The 18,081-nt window shown below is 37.4% G+C and overlaps 2 protein-coding genes across 4 annotated transcripts; both read right to left on the bottom strand.

The window, feature by feature from the left end:
* Positions 1–802: 802 nt before the first annotated feature.
* LOC140785212 (protein NRT1/ PTR FAMILY 5.2-like) lies at positions 803–5,285 on the bottom strand. Its single transcript, XM_073132989.1, has 4 exons — positions 5,054–5,285; positions 4,443–4,660; positions 2,459–3,030; positions 803–1,916 (listed from the first exon to the last, which is right to left on the bottom strand). Exons 1-4 carry the CDS (start codon positions 5,172–5,174, stop codon positions 1,037–1,039), a joined length of 1,791 nt encoding a protein of 596 aa, XP_072989090.1. The 5' UTR covers positions 5,175–5,285; the 3' UTR covers positions 803–1,036.
* A 3,011-nt stretch (positions 5,286–8,296) lies between these two features.
* LOC140785265 (protein NRT1/ PTR FAMILY 5.2-like) lies at positions 8,297–15,705 on the bottom strand. Of its 3 annotated transcripts, XM_073133068.1 has the most exons (5): positions 14,198–15,705; positions 12,485–12,677; positions 12,119–12,336; positions 10,330–10,883; positions 8,297–9,398 (listed from the first exon to the last, which is right to left on the bottom strand). In XM_073133068.1, the coding sequence occupies exons 2-5, from the start codon at positions 12,603–12,605 to the stop codon at positions 8,531–8,533; spliced, it is 1,761 nt and encodes a 586-aa protein (XP_072989169.1). In that variant the 5' UTR covers positions 12,606–12,677; positions 14,198–15,705; the 3' UTR covers positions 8,297–8,530. The 3 variants fall into 3 exon arrangements, with proteins under 3 accessions (XP_072989169.1, XP_072989170.1, XP_072989171.1); XM_073133069.1 differs by lacking the exon at positions 14,198–15,705 and having other exon boundaries at positions 12,485–12,688; XM_073133070.1 differs by lacking the exons at positions 12,119–12,336; positions 12,485–12,677; positions 14,198–15,705 and adding an exon at positions 11,050–11,229.
* Between the last annotated feature and the right edge of the window lie 2,376 nt (positions 15,706–18,081).

The following is an 18,081-nucleotide window of genomic DNA, read 5'->3' as shown; positions in this document are numbered from 1 at the left end:
ATATTAATATATAAGTATATTCTTATGAATGATAATTAAAATATCTTTATAGAGGATCATTATACTTAGCTTAATAAAAATGTGATATTTTTAAGGGGCTATAGTACTGTAGCGTAGACTCTTTAATTTCATTTGTAGTAAAAAAGTATATTTGTCACACTAGCTAAATCCATTGAATTGAAGAAACTGAAGCAAATGGCATGACTAGGAGCACAAATATATAAACATATTTATGGATTGCTTGTGTCTCACTAAATAGCAGTGAAAAGTAGAAATAATTTCTTGCAATGTATACTGGGGGAATTTGTCAATAACACCATACATTCTCCTGTTTATGGTTTTAACCCTACATTATACTAAATATGCGTTCAAAAACACCCAAATGCTCATTTGTAGAAACCCAAAATAGTAACTATATAAACATAGTCATTACATGATCTTTAACTTTCCAAAGATCTTGTCATGCATTTCATTAATAATATTAAAGTATGCAAACCTCCAGGACTTCTTAAAGAGTAGAAATCCAATGGACAACCAAAATCCAAAAAAAAAACACATCCCAATGCGAAAGAAATAAACCCATATCATCCCATCTTTGCTGTCATTTTGCTTGCCTTAATTTGCTTGATGGTTGAGCAGCAGGCACTTCACTTGAGCAATTCATGGTCAAAGGAGGCCCACAGAGTCCATCCCCTTTGAGGTAGCTCAGGTTATTTAAGGTCTGCAGTTGAGATCCTGATGGTATTCTAATTCTTCCCCACAAGTTATTGCTTTATACATTCAAAATATTAAGCCAGAAATATTAAACCTGAGACGTACGTGGGGCTATATTTTCATATCGACGTTTCAAGCTGAGGCCTGAACTGGCAAACATTTTCATATCAGGAGAGAAAGAAAAAAGGTCATAAGCCTATGCAAAATTAAAATACACTGCGTTACTATATCTTTTTCAAGAAAGTAAATCTTTCTTTATCAGAGAAAATAGAATGTTTCTCCCTGCCCTTGTCTCCTATTAGATCAGCTAATCAGCTTGTAATTAATCAATCATCTGGCCATTACCATTCGTCAGAGCTGGAACCTCCTGCTCTTCACTGGACTCGTCGTCGAATTCACCAATCGCAGCTTTGTACATATAAAACCGGCTCAGGATGAGGAAGAATACAAAGTTGAAAAAACTCAGGATGGTCAAGAAGGCATAGTAATAGTCCAGATGAGAAGCATTGAGGTTATTAAGTATCCATCCCTTGTGCCCATTCCTCGATGTAACATGTTCAGTCGTTGATAGAATGAAGCTACTTAGAAAGTTCCCAATCCCCAAGCTGGTCATAGCATACGACGTCCCCAGGCTCTTCATCCCCTCAGGTGCTTGGTCATAGAAGAACTCAATCTTGGCCACTTCGAGAAAAGCATCAGCCACACCCATGAGTGCAAACTGAGGCAGTAGCACAAAGATGGTGATTGGAACTTTGCCTCCATTCTCCACTACGTTGTGCTCCCTGGCAATGTGCAGCCTCCTGTTCTCGGTTACGGATGCAATTGCCATGATAAATACGTGCAAGGCCAGCCCGACTCCCATCCTCTGGAGCAGGGAGATCCCCCTCGGGTTCTTAGTCCAGCGACGCATGAAGGAGACGAAGTATCGGTCGTAGATCACGACGGAGATGAGCATCGAGATCGTGACGAAGGCCTGGAGGCTTGCCGGGGGGATTTGGAAGTGGGCGCCGATGTGTCGGTTTAGAGTGGTGCCTTGCTTGACGAATAGGGTATTGATCTGTGCCAACATGGTGCTTGGGACGAAGGTTGCGACCAAGATTGGGATCATCTTCAGCATTTGCTTGGTCTCCTCCACTTGGGTCACTGAGGATAGTATCCATGGTGTTTTTGGCCCGGTCTTTACGGCCGCTTTGTTTAGGATCCTGCATGGATCGATGCAGAATATATGAAACAAAATCTTAGGCCTAATTTGGTTGCACCATGAGTTCATCAATAATGAGCGTTATTGACCTTTAGTAAAGACTTAAAGCGGATATAATACGTCAATCATTATCTAAAATTCCCAAGATAATTAATAAGATTGATACTTTTGATCTGGGTGCACACTAGACTGTCGCATTTGCACCAGAGATAAAATACATGGCCGGGGGGCTAATCATGACTATGCGATGCGCGTGGCGTGCAATTGATGATTGCTCAAACTACTCAAACAAAGTCTGCCTGCATTGAATCCTTGTTTCTCTCACTGAGGATTTATCACCAATTTTGAGAGAGTGTGAACTTTGTTAAGCAATGACATACATTGGTAGTCTATTACCTAATAAGTTTTAAGAAGATTTTAGTTCAATTAGTCATTTACATGGTATCGGAGCATAATCTTTTAGAAAATGAGTCCCTTATTAAACCCTATCTCTAATGTCTACAATTCTACCATAGAAAACGCTAAGACAGAGTGAGAACAAACCTCCAAGCTGGTGTGGAGTCAATACGAAATTTCCCACTCTTAGCATAGTCTGCCAGATCCAGTTCATGCAGTTCCTTGGCATCACTAGGCAACTCCACTCTCCACTTCCTCATAGCCGCCACAATAACCCTGGCCATCTTAGTAAACGGACTACCAGATGGCATCCTGTGACGATAAAAGGGAGTCCCTGCCAAAAAGATTGCAACCGAGATTGCAAGCCCTGCTGTGGGGAGAGCATAGCCAATGCTCCAGCCCACATTGTCTTGGATGTAAACAAGCACAGTGTTGGCAAACAGAGTCCCAAAGAAGATGCTAAACATCCACCAGTTGAAGAAGGACAGCTTGTGGACTCTCTCCTTCTTGTCGAACTCATCGAATTGGTCTGCGCCAATGGTTGAGATGTTGGGCTTGGTTCCACCCGTGCCAATGGCTAGAATATAGAGTGCGCAGAAGAAGAGACCCAGTTGCAGTGGCGAGGCCTCCTGGTTGCAGTTGGGATCACTAGTGTTGGCTCCACAAGGTGGGGGTCTGAGAGAGGGGACTGAGACTGTAACAGTTAGTAGAATCATACCCTGGGAGAAAGGTATAAAAGAAAGAGTAAGATTTTATTAATTATTTACTCATTGGACAACGAATGGACAGTAAACAAACAGCTTCAGAACAAAATTCTTTTACACATTCACAAAAGTATAATTCTTGTCTGAATCTGGTAAGTTAATAATAAGGACATCACTTGGCATGTGGATAAGCTCACATTAGAAAATTTACATACAATTAATATCGAGTTTTGAGAGGCAGGCATGCGAATAAGATATCTTTCAAAGTTGGGACCATCCCAAGTTCCCAACCCTTATCCATGTTCATTATGGACCCCCTTTAATTCATAGTGAGAATAGAGAAAAGGTTGTATATATATATATATATATAGCCTGGTCCTATCATGTCCATACTCCTGGTCCTATCAAATCCATACTCCTGGTCCTATCAAATCCATACTCCATAGATACTTCTATAGAAAGGGTCAACAAAGTTGCCAAAATGTCAAAAAATTAGATAAGCATCAACGTGGTTTCAAAGGCTTTTAGAATCTTCAGAGCATAGTATTCAACTCCTAGAAACATACCACAAACTTTCTCATTATGCAAGATAAAGACCTCCAGATCAAGACAAGTGGAAGATTTTATTTGTCCAAGGGCTCCAGTAGCTCGCTTCTTGTTACTAAAAGAAAAAGGTGTCAACAAAACGAGGCAGAGTTTTACTGGCAGTGGCCAGTAGGTGAGAAGAATCAGACGAAAAGAAAACTGAAATAAAAATCTATGAATACTCTTTCCTGCACTCTTGCCTAGACACATAGTACGAGTTTATTAATGTTTTCACATGCGTGAATGCGGACTCCAGAAAAGAGACTTGCATAGAACTGAGAGATTGTCTATTGAGGATAACTTGCATATGCCTCTGTTCACTTATTATTTATTTTTTTTATATCTTTGTCCTTCTTCCAAGGAAGCCGGAATGCAAGTGGTGCTGCTTGCAGTCTATTGCCGATGTTTTGAGATTTGTGCCAGGAGAACTTGTAGCAGTTTATATCATGTGAGTTCACTAATTTCTCTGGACGTTTATACTAATAGAGACAGAGAAAGAGACAGAGAAAATTGTATATTAAGAAAGTTGTCAAAACTATAGATAAAAATATCATGCTCCTATAGTCATACATCTTAACCTTATCTGTGACTAGGTCATACACATTATTGCTGTGTATCCATCTATTCCCAATGATATAACTCCATTATAAGACTGCGACCCTCTAATTGGACCATAGCATTCAAAGTAGGTGATATTATAGATTATGCTAGTGATAACTAGTTAACCTAAAGGACAGCATACGCTTAAAATTCTTGGGTTACCGACTAATAATATATATCCTGCATTTAATATATTCTACTATCAAAATAATAAACGAGAGTTATTCTGGTGATCAACTTACTGAAAGATAGATTATGGATGCAGTGATAAAAGTCCAGTATCTGCCAAGATGAGCATCTGCAATATAAGCACCTATAATTGGTGTCATCCAAATGGTGCCAACCCAATTGGTAACATTGTTTGCTGATGAAACTGTGCCTTGATGCAGTTTGGTGGTCAGATAAAGCACCAGGTTTGATGAAATCCCATAATATGCCATCCTTTCAAACACTTCATACACTGCAAAATAATTCCCAAGTGTTGTCATCCCATAAGTAGATACTTAATCATTGGCAATTGTAAGGTTATTAAGTGGCTATCAGTAGTACTAGTATAAAAAGTAAATGCCACTCTTTATGAACTTGAGCTTTTAAGTAACCGACAACAAAGTCAGAATACAAAAAAAGTTTGGCATAGAAAATTAACAAGAGGTACAGAGGTAATTTGAAATAGTTGAATTGCAACTAATACATCTTAAACTATTACAGTAAGTAACTAGGTAGTCATCAACCTTCCACGACAGTGGACTTGAAGACTCCTCCTTCCATTTGGAGACCTCCAATGGAGTCTCATATCTCAAGAGATGACTAAGTAAATGCTATAGGAATCACAAATATAGTTGTGGAAACTTACCCACAACAAAAGAGCAAGCAGTCCATCCTCCTCTCTTGGATCTGAGGACTGGGTTGCCCTTGAGATCCACTGAGCCATCTTTTGTATACTTCCCTAGCCCAGACTCAGAGCTCTCAGCCATGGCTCACAAAGACCCTGAGGACTTAAATGGGAGTAGTTGCTACTCCTTTGTGAGCCTGTCCTTTTATAGACACCCTTGTAGATAATTTTTTTTGCAACTAATGCCACCCATCACTCATCACTGGCTTGTCTCCTACACAGCAATAAATATATGGCCTCAAGTAGTTTAATAATCAAATAATACATGCATTTTCCTACAAAACAGTTCAAAAAAAGTTTTGGATAATTAATTTCCACTTCAAAATCTGGAGTCCACGTTATTCTACTGTTTGGGCTTCAAATTTGTATGGTCTACCAAGGAACAACTTCATACTTTCTACTACCAAAATTTGACATTTAACCCCTCGAATTAGGTTTTCCCATTTGGTTGGTATTAGCTTAGCTTATTAGGCAGTAAAATTTGTGATCAGAGTTCTAGAAACTTAACCGAGGAGGCATAGCATACGGCATGAAACGGTTTTAGGAGTAAGGTTTTCTGAAGTAGGTAGGCGTGCATCTCCTTGTTGCTCCTCGGCAGTTGCTAAAGTGATATAAGTGCATAATAATCTCCAGGAGTAAAATTTGTAATCCAAGATTTAGATTTACTTATCTAGCTTGAATATGGATTAGTACCTATATTATAACTTTGAGAAAGAGTTTATTCGAATCCCACGTCATATTTAAATCCTCCAATCCTCTAAATCAGGAGCAATGATTCGATACTAAGATTTTTTTCTCTAAATCGGGTTGTTGTTTTATTTGATATCTTTAAAAATTTGCAGAACTTGTGAAATAGATAGAAAGTTAATTAGTTTAATAAAGCGGAAAGTTTATTTTAATTTATGAACCACATAAAATATATATATATATATATATATATTATTCTTTAAAAGTGAAGAAGTTCTAGGAGAGTTGCTATAGTCCTAAATAAAATACTTAATCGTTACTCTAAAAGCACTTTAAGATAATACTTCAGCTAGGAAGGTGATTATTTATAAAAAAAACACTTCACAATTAAGAATTTTACTAAAAAGTGTTACAATAAATTAAACCCTTTTTAATATTTAAATTTAGAATGATTTAATTTGATAAATAAATTTTAAAATAGATCTTAGTTTGATCAAAAGGTGCCCACGTAGAAAAATTGGAGATAAGTATTGAGGCATAAAGCAATTAACGTTATTTTTCCTATTTATCTTCTCCGAGGTTTTGGAAACGCAAAAGAGAGAGAAGAAAATTAAAAACAACTATTTTATACAAAGAGATGACGACGGAGAAATAGTTAAAGATAAGTATGGAAGCATTTGTCAAGCAATTGACGTCATTTCCCTTATTTTACGTCCTTCAAGGTCTTTGGTTTATTCCAAAATACTACTTTCTTTATTCATTCCATTACCCCTAATTTGCTTTCAGCTCAAGAGATCTCTGAACTCGGTCGGGATCTTTGGCCAAGTTCAGTAGCTAAATCCATTTTAATTTTTCTTATTTCTAACTAAGTTTGCATAGATTAAGATTAAAAAATGAGAATAATTAATTAAATTTGAGACTTAGCTTCAAACCAATATATTTTCTAATATTTCACACATCTCACTACTTGCTTGACTTCTTTTTCTATGTAGAGAAAATACCATAAGATAAAACACCAGTAGCAAAAATTTATAACTTTAGTTTAGAAAGCTTACATGACCATTAATTACTTCCTAGAAGTTGGGGTTTCTCTTAAATAGTATTTAGTCGCAAAAAGTGAGATTTCTGGTTAATGATATACCAAAAGTATAAGTTAAAAATAACATTAATTACTTGATATAAGAAGATAATCTAGGATGACCTAAACTGTGTATAAGTCATAAGTCTTTACTTTTTTATATTTAAAATCTGATCATACTTTGAAGGAACATTAAATGTTCTAAAATCAGAAGAGAATTATATGTTTGTTAACGGTTTGAAGCAAATTTTATCCTTAAAGCATTTGATTATTTTGACTATTAGACATTAAATTAAGCATATCCAAACTAAAGAAAGAAAAAAAAAAAAATCCTTGCATCAAATATATTTTCTCCACCTGTTTGTGAGAGCTCTAGTGTCACCAGTCTCAATGAATTCTTCTTCATCTTAGATGTCATCTAAAACAATTTTGATAAACACACACCCAGTAGAAATAAAAGATTCTCTCATTGCTAAGCTACTTGCATGAAATTAAAGTTGAAAGGGGATGAAGATACTTTCAACTTTACTAGATACTGACCTCCACCCATCACTGTATGCTGATTAATAACTGACCAAAATGGCATCCAATAGTCAAATAAGCACCACATTTTAAAGCTTCATGGTCTATTCTTTGATGTAACTTCTGATTTGAACTGCAAGCCCCACTGCAATGATCCCCCACAAAATAATTTTTCTTTTCTTTTCTTTTCTTTTGTTCTCATTACCATCTTGACAAAGTCAAGAGGTTCCAAGCCAAATGAGCAAATGGAGGTCCAAGGAAAGGATTTAAAATAATTGGCTGCAGGGGTCCAAGTTTGGATTTATCTTTGCTAGGTCATACATGTTACTTATCAATCCACATCTTCTTTCTCTACAAGTCAGAAAGTCCAATTCTAGATGCTCCAAAAGTCTATATGAGATCTTAGTCAAACAAATCTAGAAGAAGCCAATTAGTCAATACATTTGTTGTAGTACATGTCACTACAAGGTTCTCTCTCATTCTCCTTGGAGCTGCATAATATATGTCATACCTTTTAACAATTATGATTAGAATGAAAAAAAACTGCCATAGAAAGTATTTGAAAAAATCTTACTTTCATGCTTTGCCATTGAGAGGTTATGCAAACACTCCAACATAAATTTTTCGAAAAGTACATCTAAGAGCATGTCTCTACAGAGTAATAATTGGAAAAGATGATCATTTATATCATGTCTTTTCTCATTGTTTTCTGTGATTTAATTTTTACGCACATTCGCCAAACATGTTAATTCTTGTTATTTTTCCGTTCTTTGCTTATTGTTTCTATTATCTCGAGATTTGGATGACTGCTATTTGGCTCAGTTTGTCAAGCTGAAATGGAATCCTTCCTTGTCATATCCACACTGTAAATTTATAAGAGGAAAATGAAATAAAGCATTATGTAGAATAATAAATAATTTAGCTCAACATTGAATTCAAATTACATTCATGTTATCTTAAAAGTTTTTGTACAGATAATAGCAAGATGCAGAACATCATAGTATGCATTTTATAGTTGACTGAATTGTCTTGTATTCATTAATTCACCACTTCTATCATTAGTATTACAAATTGAAACTTCTTGTATCCACTAATTTCCTAAACAATGATCCTCAAAGTTATATATGCGCTTTAGACTACATAATTTCGTTTCATGTCTTCAACTCTGTGTGACCATCTGTTGCCTCTTGAACCCCTCTTACTACATCACTTGATTCAGATAACTCCACTCTGTAGGTGTATTTGTAACTTATGAATAAGAACAAGATGAAATTAAGGAAACTAAGGATGGCGAGGAACGCATAATAATAGTCCAGATGTGAGGCATTCAGATTGTTTAGTATCCATCCCTTGCCTTTTCTGCTTGTGATATCCGAGACAAGTGTGAGGACGAAACTGCTGAGAAAGTTGCCAATACCGTATGCTGACAGTGAGTAGGACGTCCCCAAACTCTTCATGCTTTCTGGAGCTTGGTCATAGAAGAATTCTATCGTCCCGGCTATCAAGAAAGAATCAGCTAATCCTATAAGTACAAACTGAGGAAGTAATGTGAAGATTGTAAGTGGAACCTGTCCCCCGCTTTTATCTAGCCCATGACTTCTTGCAACAGTTAGCCTTCTCCTTTCGGTTAGACATGCAACTACCATTGTTACGATATGGAGAAATAACGCTACTCCCAGTCTTTGCAGGAGCGTGATTCCCCTAGAATTCTTTGTCCAGGTCCTCATGATCTTTACGAAATAACGGTCATAGAGGATGACAGAAACAAGCATGGATATTGTTATAAATGCTCCTAAGCTTGCTGGAGGGATTTGGAAGTGAGGACCGATGTGCCGATTCAAAGTTGTAGCTTGCTTAACAAAAAGGGTATTACTCTGAGCAACGGTTATGGAAGGAATGAACATAGCAAGAAATACTGGAACCATTCGTAGAATTCCTTTTGTCTCTTCCACATGTGTTACTGAACATAAAGCCCATTTGGTATTTGAATCACCCTTGACAGCAGCTCTATTTAGGAACCTATGTTTGCAAATATGAAAGGGTAACTTAATAAAGTTGTTTTAGACCTTCAAAAGAAATCATGCGACGGTTATAAATAATACCGAGACAATTTCATGGATGAATACTTGATGGCATGTGGAAAGTCCATATGAAAGAGATAGGTCGGATCAGAGTGTGTGTTACATAAGTAATGCAGTTATTATACTTTATATCTAGAATGAAACAGATTATATATATGCATTATGAATGAAAAGACATAGTTATAGTGATCTGTAGCATCAGAACTAAGATAAAAAAGAACAGTACGAGAAGAACGACAAGAAAATTATGATCTGCAAAAGAATCATCATTAATTGTCATGTATTTCTTATGGAATGTAAAATTCCAACACATTATGGAGTCTCATATACAATACTTTCACAACAGATATAACTCTTCTGTAACCTTTTATTCTCACAATAGTTCTTCAACTGTTTTGGTCAGCAAATAAAAGTTTCACTGTCCTACACTGATGTTTTCTTCATCTGTATTGTGTGATGGTTCAAGATGTAAAACAAAAACATATGTCCGAGTATATGAAAGCTAATAATATGCTTCTAGAAGTACCCAAGCTTGGGCGTGAGGGCAGACTACTGAATAGACAAAACTTTAAATGTACAAAAAAAAAAATTGCAGTTTGAATTTTGTATATATATAAATGGACATGCTTGTGATATAAAAAATTTTAGATGTTTCATTAGTAAAAGGAAATTTAGCATTTAAAATGGCTTGACATGAAAGTAAGGCCTAGAACAAAATGAATTTCCTAGACAAGAAAATGAGTTATATATGATAGGTAGAACTGGAAATTAACTGGTTTTATAGAAAAGAGGAACTTCATGCAAGAAAAGAATAGCATAAATACCAAAAGATGCTTAATTTTTTTAAAAACAATTAAACTATGACTAACCTCATCGAATTGGTAACATCGATTCTTAACATTCTTTTCTTTGTATAAACCTCTAAATCAAGCTCATAAAGTTCCTTTCCGTTCGCAGGTATTGGAAGGTTCCACTTCCTAATCGCAGCCACTGTCACCCTTGCCATCCTAGTAAATGGACTTCCTTGTGGCATTCTGTGCCTATAAAGTGGTGTGCCAGCCAAGAAGATTATTATTGAGATTAGTAGACCAAGTGTTGGAATTCCATATCCAATAGACCAACCAACATTGTCTTGCAAATAGACAAGGACGGTGTTGGCAAAAAGAGTTCCCACGTATATACTAGATGTCCACCAATTGAAGAAGGAAAGCTTGTGCATCCTTTCCCTAGGATGCAATTCATCAAATTGGTCAGCACCAATGGTAGAGATGTTAGATTTAGCTCCACCATTTCCTATGGCAAGTATATATAATCCACCAAAGAAGACGCATAGTTGCAAAGTTGAAGCTGGTGGACAGCTTGTTTGGCAAGGTGGTGGCTTCAGCGATGGTATAGAAACTGCTAGGGTCAGCATACACATTCCCTGTAGCATAACAAAGTCCATTAACAACATTACATATTGCTCTAGGAACATTAAATGTTCCTAAGAAAAATTTTAGATGGAATTGTATCACAAAATTTATAATAATATAAGATAAATGAGCAATTTTCAATGTTCTCAAGGAGATTCAGACAACATAACGTACAACCTGAATTTCTGGCAGAGATGACTTGCAATAGCAGCACTCAAGTTTTTATCAGTGAAAGCACATAGACTCATTACTGCTGAAATTGAAAAGATCTTCTTTGAAAAATATGAGTATATCTCTTAATAATTCATAACTATATAGGCATTGACAAAACACAAAGAGTAATATTTGTTAATTCTATTCAAATAAAATATTTTCCTTGTCTTCATGCCATGCTGAAGTCTCCTTGTTTATTTTCCTAGCCCTTTTATTTTCAGAATATGCTACCTAACTCTGGCTATGAAATTAAACAAGCACATGCAAGACCTGAAAGGATTGTAATGCTGTTTGATGTCTCCTTTTGTATCGATAGATTAAGCTTCTGTGGTTACCAAAGGTTAGACCGTTGGTGGAAACAAGATAACTATGTGAATGTAAGTACTTGGAGTAGATGGAAGCAATTCTCAACCCCTCATCTATGATATTTAGAGAACAAAGTAGCTAGACGCTGCATCGAAACAAAGACCCTTTAAGTATCTAATAACTACAAGTCTTTTTCCATTGATTACCTTATATCAAGTGAAAAGACCGATATCTAATCCAATTGTCCATATGCTATTAAGCATCTTTCAAGGAATTTTAGTCAACCACAATATGTAAATCTACTAGCAAAATGTCATACCTATATATATGAGCAACAGAGAACTAGTAAATAAATAACTGATAATCGTAATTATAGTGAAAGACCAGTTACATAGGAACTTAAGCTGATAGACAACATGGATTAAATTCTATTTTGTAACACTCCTTTCACGTTTAGGCTTGCAACACATCATTAGGCCGGGTCAATTCAAATTAAATGGGTGGGTCTTTCGATTAAATGGCATAAAAACTATATTCAACCTCCTGAGACACCTCAGTCACAGATTTCTCCAACTACTTAAATTGACAGAGGACGATTGATGTCAAATTTCATATTCCATTCTCTGGCATCTATCATTATTTCTTGCCATTCTACCTCTATGTTTTAAACTAGTAAAGGTAAAAGCAGATAATGAAACTATCTCTGAATAACAGGTGATGAAATTACCATCAGATAGATAACTGATGCAAAGACAAAGGTCCAATACCGCCCGAGGTGAGCATCGGCGACGTATGCTCCGAGCACCGGAGCCAAGAACACAGTACCAACCCAGTTTGTCACGTTGTTCGACGCATCAACAGTCCCTTGGTGGAGTTTATTGGTCAAGTAGAGCACCAGGTTTGATGATATCCCATAGAATGCCATTCTTTCAAACACCTCATACACTGCACTCACCAGTAACATCACAAAACTTCATCAAACCAATCTACAACTGAGCTTTCTAACAACTAGCAGCAAAAGGGCTATGAAATTGTAACAATAGAGTTTTAGACAAGTTTGTAATGTGGATAGAGAAGAAGAAAAATTCATTACCAACTAAGAAGGAGCAAGCAGTCCACCCTCCAGTTTTTGACCTAAGAACAGGGTTACCCTTGAGATCCACAGTGCCATCCAAAGTGTACTCACCTTGACCACTCTCTAAGCTCATTGCCATCGCTATGCTCTGACCTTCATTCTCTGAGTGTATTATAGGCTGCTGCTTTAAGCAAAATTGCGCTTCACCCCCCTATATTTTCACTATTTATAGATCAAGAGAGAGCTTTCAAACATTTCCTCAAAAATATAAAAAAGGACGGACTCTATGTCTGCCAGGCGACTTAATCACAAGTTAGACAATAAGGTACAGCAACCAATGTTTGAGCCGGGCCTAACAACTATTTACCTATTTTTAATTATCTTAAAAATTTTCAGTAACAGAGCTCCAAAATTTGTCATGAAAGATAAACATGAAAAAGATGAAGAATGGACCGAAGAATGACCCAGGAGGTGGCGTTTTCCAAGCAGTCAAATAATAGGTGAAACGTACGGTGTCAATTATCACGACATAAATGAAAACTTCCTTACTTTATGCTATCCTGATCTAATCTCTCGATGGCATACATAAATGATATTATCTACTTTGTTCATATAATAAATAGGTCCAGTAAAAAAGGACCCAAGTGAGTTGGTCGAGTGAATTCATGCCAAAGTGGCTGACAGTGGTGTCATAAATACTCCAGAATCTCCAACGCATGAGCAGTGGACTGTTGCTGTGCACCAAATCGAATGCTTGTTCATAGGTTATTTCTTTTATCTAGGTAAACTGACTTTGGTCGTTTTTAAGAGGGCAAAAGGCAAGCGAGTCATCCCATCTGGAGTGGTAGGGTCATAGTCATAGATAATTATTTTGTTAGGATCTAACTTATATGTTTGTATAATCCTCTTATGGGTCAATCCTAAGATACACTGAATCAATTCGGTTGAAACGTCTAAGGCCATCACAGACTGCAAAGCTAAAATCTAAGGCAAAAATACCACGTTTTCCGTCCTTTCTTAGTGGGCCTATGATACAACAAAACCTCAGTTTCACTCACGAGTCTTTGTTATTTTTTTAATCATTTAAGAGTTTACGGATTGCATATAATAAATTACTTCTCTAAACTAAGACACTGATAAGCTATTAAACTAAACTGAATTAAGCTACTAAACTAAGCCACGTGCGTCGTTAACAATTTGCATATAATAAATTATTTAAAAGTAAACTTAAAATTATATCATATTAAGTCACGAGTTGGGGACCCTCTCAACTTCCAAAAGTTGGGTGGTTCACCCATGGCTATTTCCTTTCTAGCTGACATCAGCCCACGCATAAGAATTCATAGGATCAGGGCCAACTGCACCTGCACCCACTTCAGCCACCTCTTTCAGATGTGAGTCCTGTGTCCTTTATACAGCAATCATGTTACTCGTCTTCAACACTTACAGGTTCTGATACAACCATCGAGAGGTATGTTAGCCTTTTCAGCTACTTTGAGGGGACACAAGCTAGGAATTTGCAAAACAAGAGGGCATCTAGTGCTTTCCATGCACCAGAGTCCAGAGAATCCCGAAGCTCTAAGCTAAGGTCCTCCGTAGATAGATGGGTACTGAAGGAGAAGATCTAATCGTCCAAGTCCCAAGGATAGTTTCCATTAATTAACAGAGCCGAACTTACTTTCAATGATTTTGGAAACGAACAACACGAGAAGACGATCAATAGTCTCTTACCTCCTCGCCACAAATGAATCAGTGAAGCTTCGTTCTAATTGGGAGGGCTCTTGAAATGCTTCGCCAAATGAACATTTTTACACGAGGAAGCACCAGAGAGTTCTTCCCTATGGCGTTCCACAACTTTGAGGGGTTATTTGAGGAGGAGAGCTTGTCCAATAATCACTAGTCAGCACTTTGTAAGCTGACTTGTAATAGAAAAGCCCTGTTTTCGAACTAGAATAGGTCAGCTTGTCCTAGTGATTGACCAAAGCTTGGCTGAGGTTAATCTGGGAGATGCTGTGAGCAAACAAATGGAGATGATCTCATTAATCTAGTTCCAATTCCAGTTCGAGCCCACTGTAAGATTCTTTACCCATTTAACTTTAGAGGGGAGTTGAATGCCATCCAAATCACAATTATGACGCCAGTGGTCCTATAAGAACGGATACTTTCATGGAGAATATCCTTTGATCTGACGAATCGCATTCCAAGTCTATGAGATTTAGACTTAGCTAGAATATCCCAGAGAGAGGTGTTCCTAAAATGTCTTTCCTCGATCGATCTTGTCCATGAAGCAGTAGGTTTGAAATAAGCCTCCAAGCCATCAGAGCTTTATTTGGTTAGGACAATATCTTTGATACCCAATCCTCCCCTATCGAAAGGTTTGCAAGTATTATCCCAACTTCGAAGATGGAGATCTATTTCAGCTCCACCAGAAATTTCTGATAGTAGAGGCCATCTTGTCAAGAAAAGAGCTTGGTAGCAGAACAATATTCATGTAGTATAAAGGGTTGGAATATTTGACTACCTTTATTAGTACAAATCTTCCAACATAAGAAAGCAACTTCAATTTCTAGCCAGCAAGTTCAGATGTATTTAGAATGAACTTAAATGCTAAATTCTTGGACCTTAGCAGAAGAAGTGGAAACAGGATACTTCTCATCTAGTTGAAGACTTCTAGCTTTGAGGGCATCCAGGATGTGGAGCTTTCTTGCTAAAGTGGTCTTCCTGCTAAAAAAATAGCTGAGTTTTTAAGGTTGATATGAACTTGAATTGCAAGAATTTATCCCGAATTGCAAACAATGACCATATCCGTAATATTATAAAACTAGAGAGATTGATTTAGTCACTCAGCTATCTACATCCATCAAAATAGATATTGGAGCAAGAAAAACGCGATCATAGGGGTTAACCGGATATATTAGCAACTACAAGGACTAGTATGTGACAATATAAGATTGCAAAGATCATAATCCTCTGCTCCATCTCCTCAATCATTAAACCATGAAGAAGACTATTGTGATGACGGTAGGAGCCGGTCCTAGCAGAGAGCTCTCCTAGGGTTTAGTGTTTTCCTCTTCCCGTGCCGAATCCTTGTAGCCTCCGGCGGCCTTTTTCTCCTCTCCTTTCATCTCTGTCGCCTCCGGCAACTTTTACTCCCCTTGTGGGTTTCTCCTCTCGCCAAGAGGGCTTCTCCACCACCATCGGCGGTGGCAACTTTTAAAAATCGCTTCCGTTAGCATCCACCAAATTGGCATTTTATCACGATAGATATCACAATTAATCATTCAATCTTACTATTTGTAGTGGACTCGGACTGGGCCTACTCATTAGTGGTACAGGACCTACAGGAAGAGATAGTGGTCTATTTTTGCTAAACTGTATTTCATAATGTATCTATGTCTTTGATTAAGCTCATGTTTGAGAATTGAGAAACAATTGCCGACTAGCCAGGGAGAGATGTATTCATGTCTTTAAAATGTTTTAAATTCTATAGTTTCTTTGAACTTCATTGTTATGGTTATTTATGAATTCAAGAAAATGCCCCATTGGAGTCGTTCTTAATTAATATTCTGCAGATGCTATTCGTGCTGCTAGCACAAGGTTCTCTTTGATGCATCCCTCTTTATAGTGAATGCCCTAAAATGCTCTGCAATTAACACTTCAGATCAAATAACTTAATCCTCTCAGAAACATTTGAGAAGAGAAGAATATTTATTGTAGTTTGTTAATCTTCAGCCAAAAGCTTGGTGTAAAGTTTCTAACGAAGCTAGTTTATCTGAAAATTGATTTCCATAAATAATCGATATAGGCCCATATATTGGTGAAATCTCTAGAAGCAAGTTACAAGACTTAAAGCTTGTTGCTACACTGAAGTCATTGATCTAGGTGACTAGGTCTCGGTGGGTTGGTTGGTATAGTGAATTCATTGATATAGACCAACTTATAGAGACTGGATAAGAGAGCAAAGCCTCATAAGCGCTCACGATAGTCTCCTCCTCAAAGAAGAGAAGTATTGACACTAAATAGTGAAAGTTGGCTGGCTCATGTGGGGTGATAAGAACAACAAATTTTTCCATGCCATGGTCACCACCAGAAGCTGACGAAAGCACATAAATTGTATTCAAGTTGGTGAAGATGAGTGGACCCAAAACCTTCTTAAGGTCCCTACTAAAGAAGAGATTGAAGCAACTCTGAAATCTCTTGGGCTGAACAAAGCTTCGGGTCCTGATGGTATGAATACTAGATTTTTTAAATCTCTTGGGCTGAACAAGATTCGGGTCCTGATGGTATGAATACTAGATTTTTTAAATCCCTTTGGCCCTGCTTAAGAACTAAAGTCATAGCCACTATTAAAGATCATTTTCTTACTGGCATTATAGATAAAGGCCTTAACAGAACCAATATAGTGCTATTCCCCAAGAAAGACAATGCTGTCATTATGAGTGACTACCGGCCAATAAGCCTCTGCAACACCATTTACAAACTAATCGCCAGGCTTTTAGCAGCCAGAATTAAACATCTGAAAGGAATCATTTCTCTGAGCCAGAGTGCATTCATCCCCGGTAGGCAAATCGTAAACAACCATATCACCACCACTAGCCTAACTCTTGGAATCAACGAAAGTGTAGATAGCTACTTAAAACCTTCTTAAGGACTGAGGCAGGTTGCCCATTGTCCCCTTACCTCATCATCATAGGGTCAAACATACTTTTGATCTTCCTTGACAAAGACCTCACTAACAAGAGACTACATGGTGTCAAAATCTCAAGGGCAGCCACTCCGATCAATCGTCTTATGTTTGCTGACGACATATTTCTATTTGGTAGCTCCACACAGAGAGAGGCTGTGAATCTTAGAAGTACCATTGACCTCTACTATCAGATTTCTGGCCAAACCATAAACAACGATAAATCTATAATCTTCTTCAGTAATAGAGTCGAGACCAGCAGAAGAAGCCAGCTTATCTCTATTATAAAGGTCAAGCTCTCGAAGGGGCAAGAATATTACCTTAGAAACCCTTTGGTCCTTACTCGCTCCAAGAGCAAGGCCTACAAGCTTGTGTTGGAAAATCTCAAGAGAAGGCTAAAAGGATGGAAGGCAAAACAACTCTCACATGCAAGGCGAACAGTTCTCATCAAGGCAGCACTGAGCAATCTACCTGTCTACTTTATGGCCAGTATCCTCTTTTAGAAATCGCTCCTATAATCGCTCGATTCGCTAATGCGCAATTTCTGGTAGGGGTATGACAATAATAAAAATAATCTTTATCTAAGGAGATGGAGTTTGATCTGCCGCCCCGTTATGCATGGAGGACTCGGCATAAGACGCAGTTTGTCAATCAATCACTACTTGCCAAGCTAATGTGGAGATTCCTCATTGAGGAGGATAGTATTTGGACCAATCTCCTGAAAGAAAAATACCTATCTAATTGCTCCTTCTAGTTATCTAAGCCTCCTTCATCTGCCTCCTAGACATGGTGCTCTATCCTCAACACAAGACCAGCTCTAAAGCAGATGGTAAGATATAAAATATGTAATGGAGAAACTATCTCTATCTCCCATGATCCCCGGCTGTCGCCCTTTAATCTCAATGACATCCCTCTCCCAAGCCACATAACA

This window comes from Typha latifolia, chromosome 3 (assembly GCF_019914945.1).
Source record: "Typha latifolia isolate L0001 chromosome 3, TyphaL0001v2, whole genome shotgun sequence".
Lineage (NCBI taxonomy): Eukaryota > Viridiplantae > Streptophyta > Magnoliopsida > Poales > Typhaceae > Typha > Typha latifolia.
The sequence above is the reverse complement of the archived record's forward strand: the minus strand, read 5'-3'. Positions and strand labels throughout refer to the sequence as shown.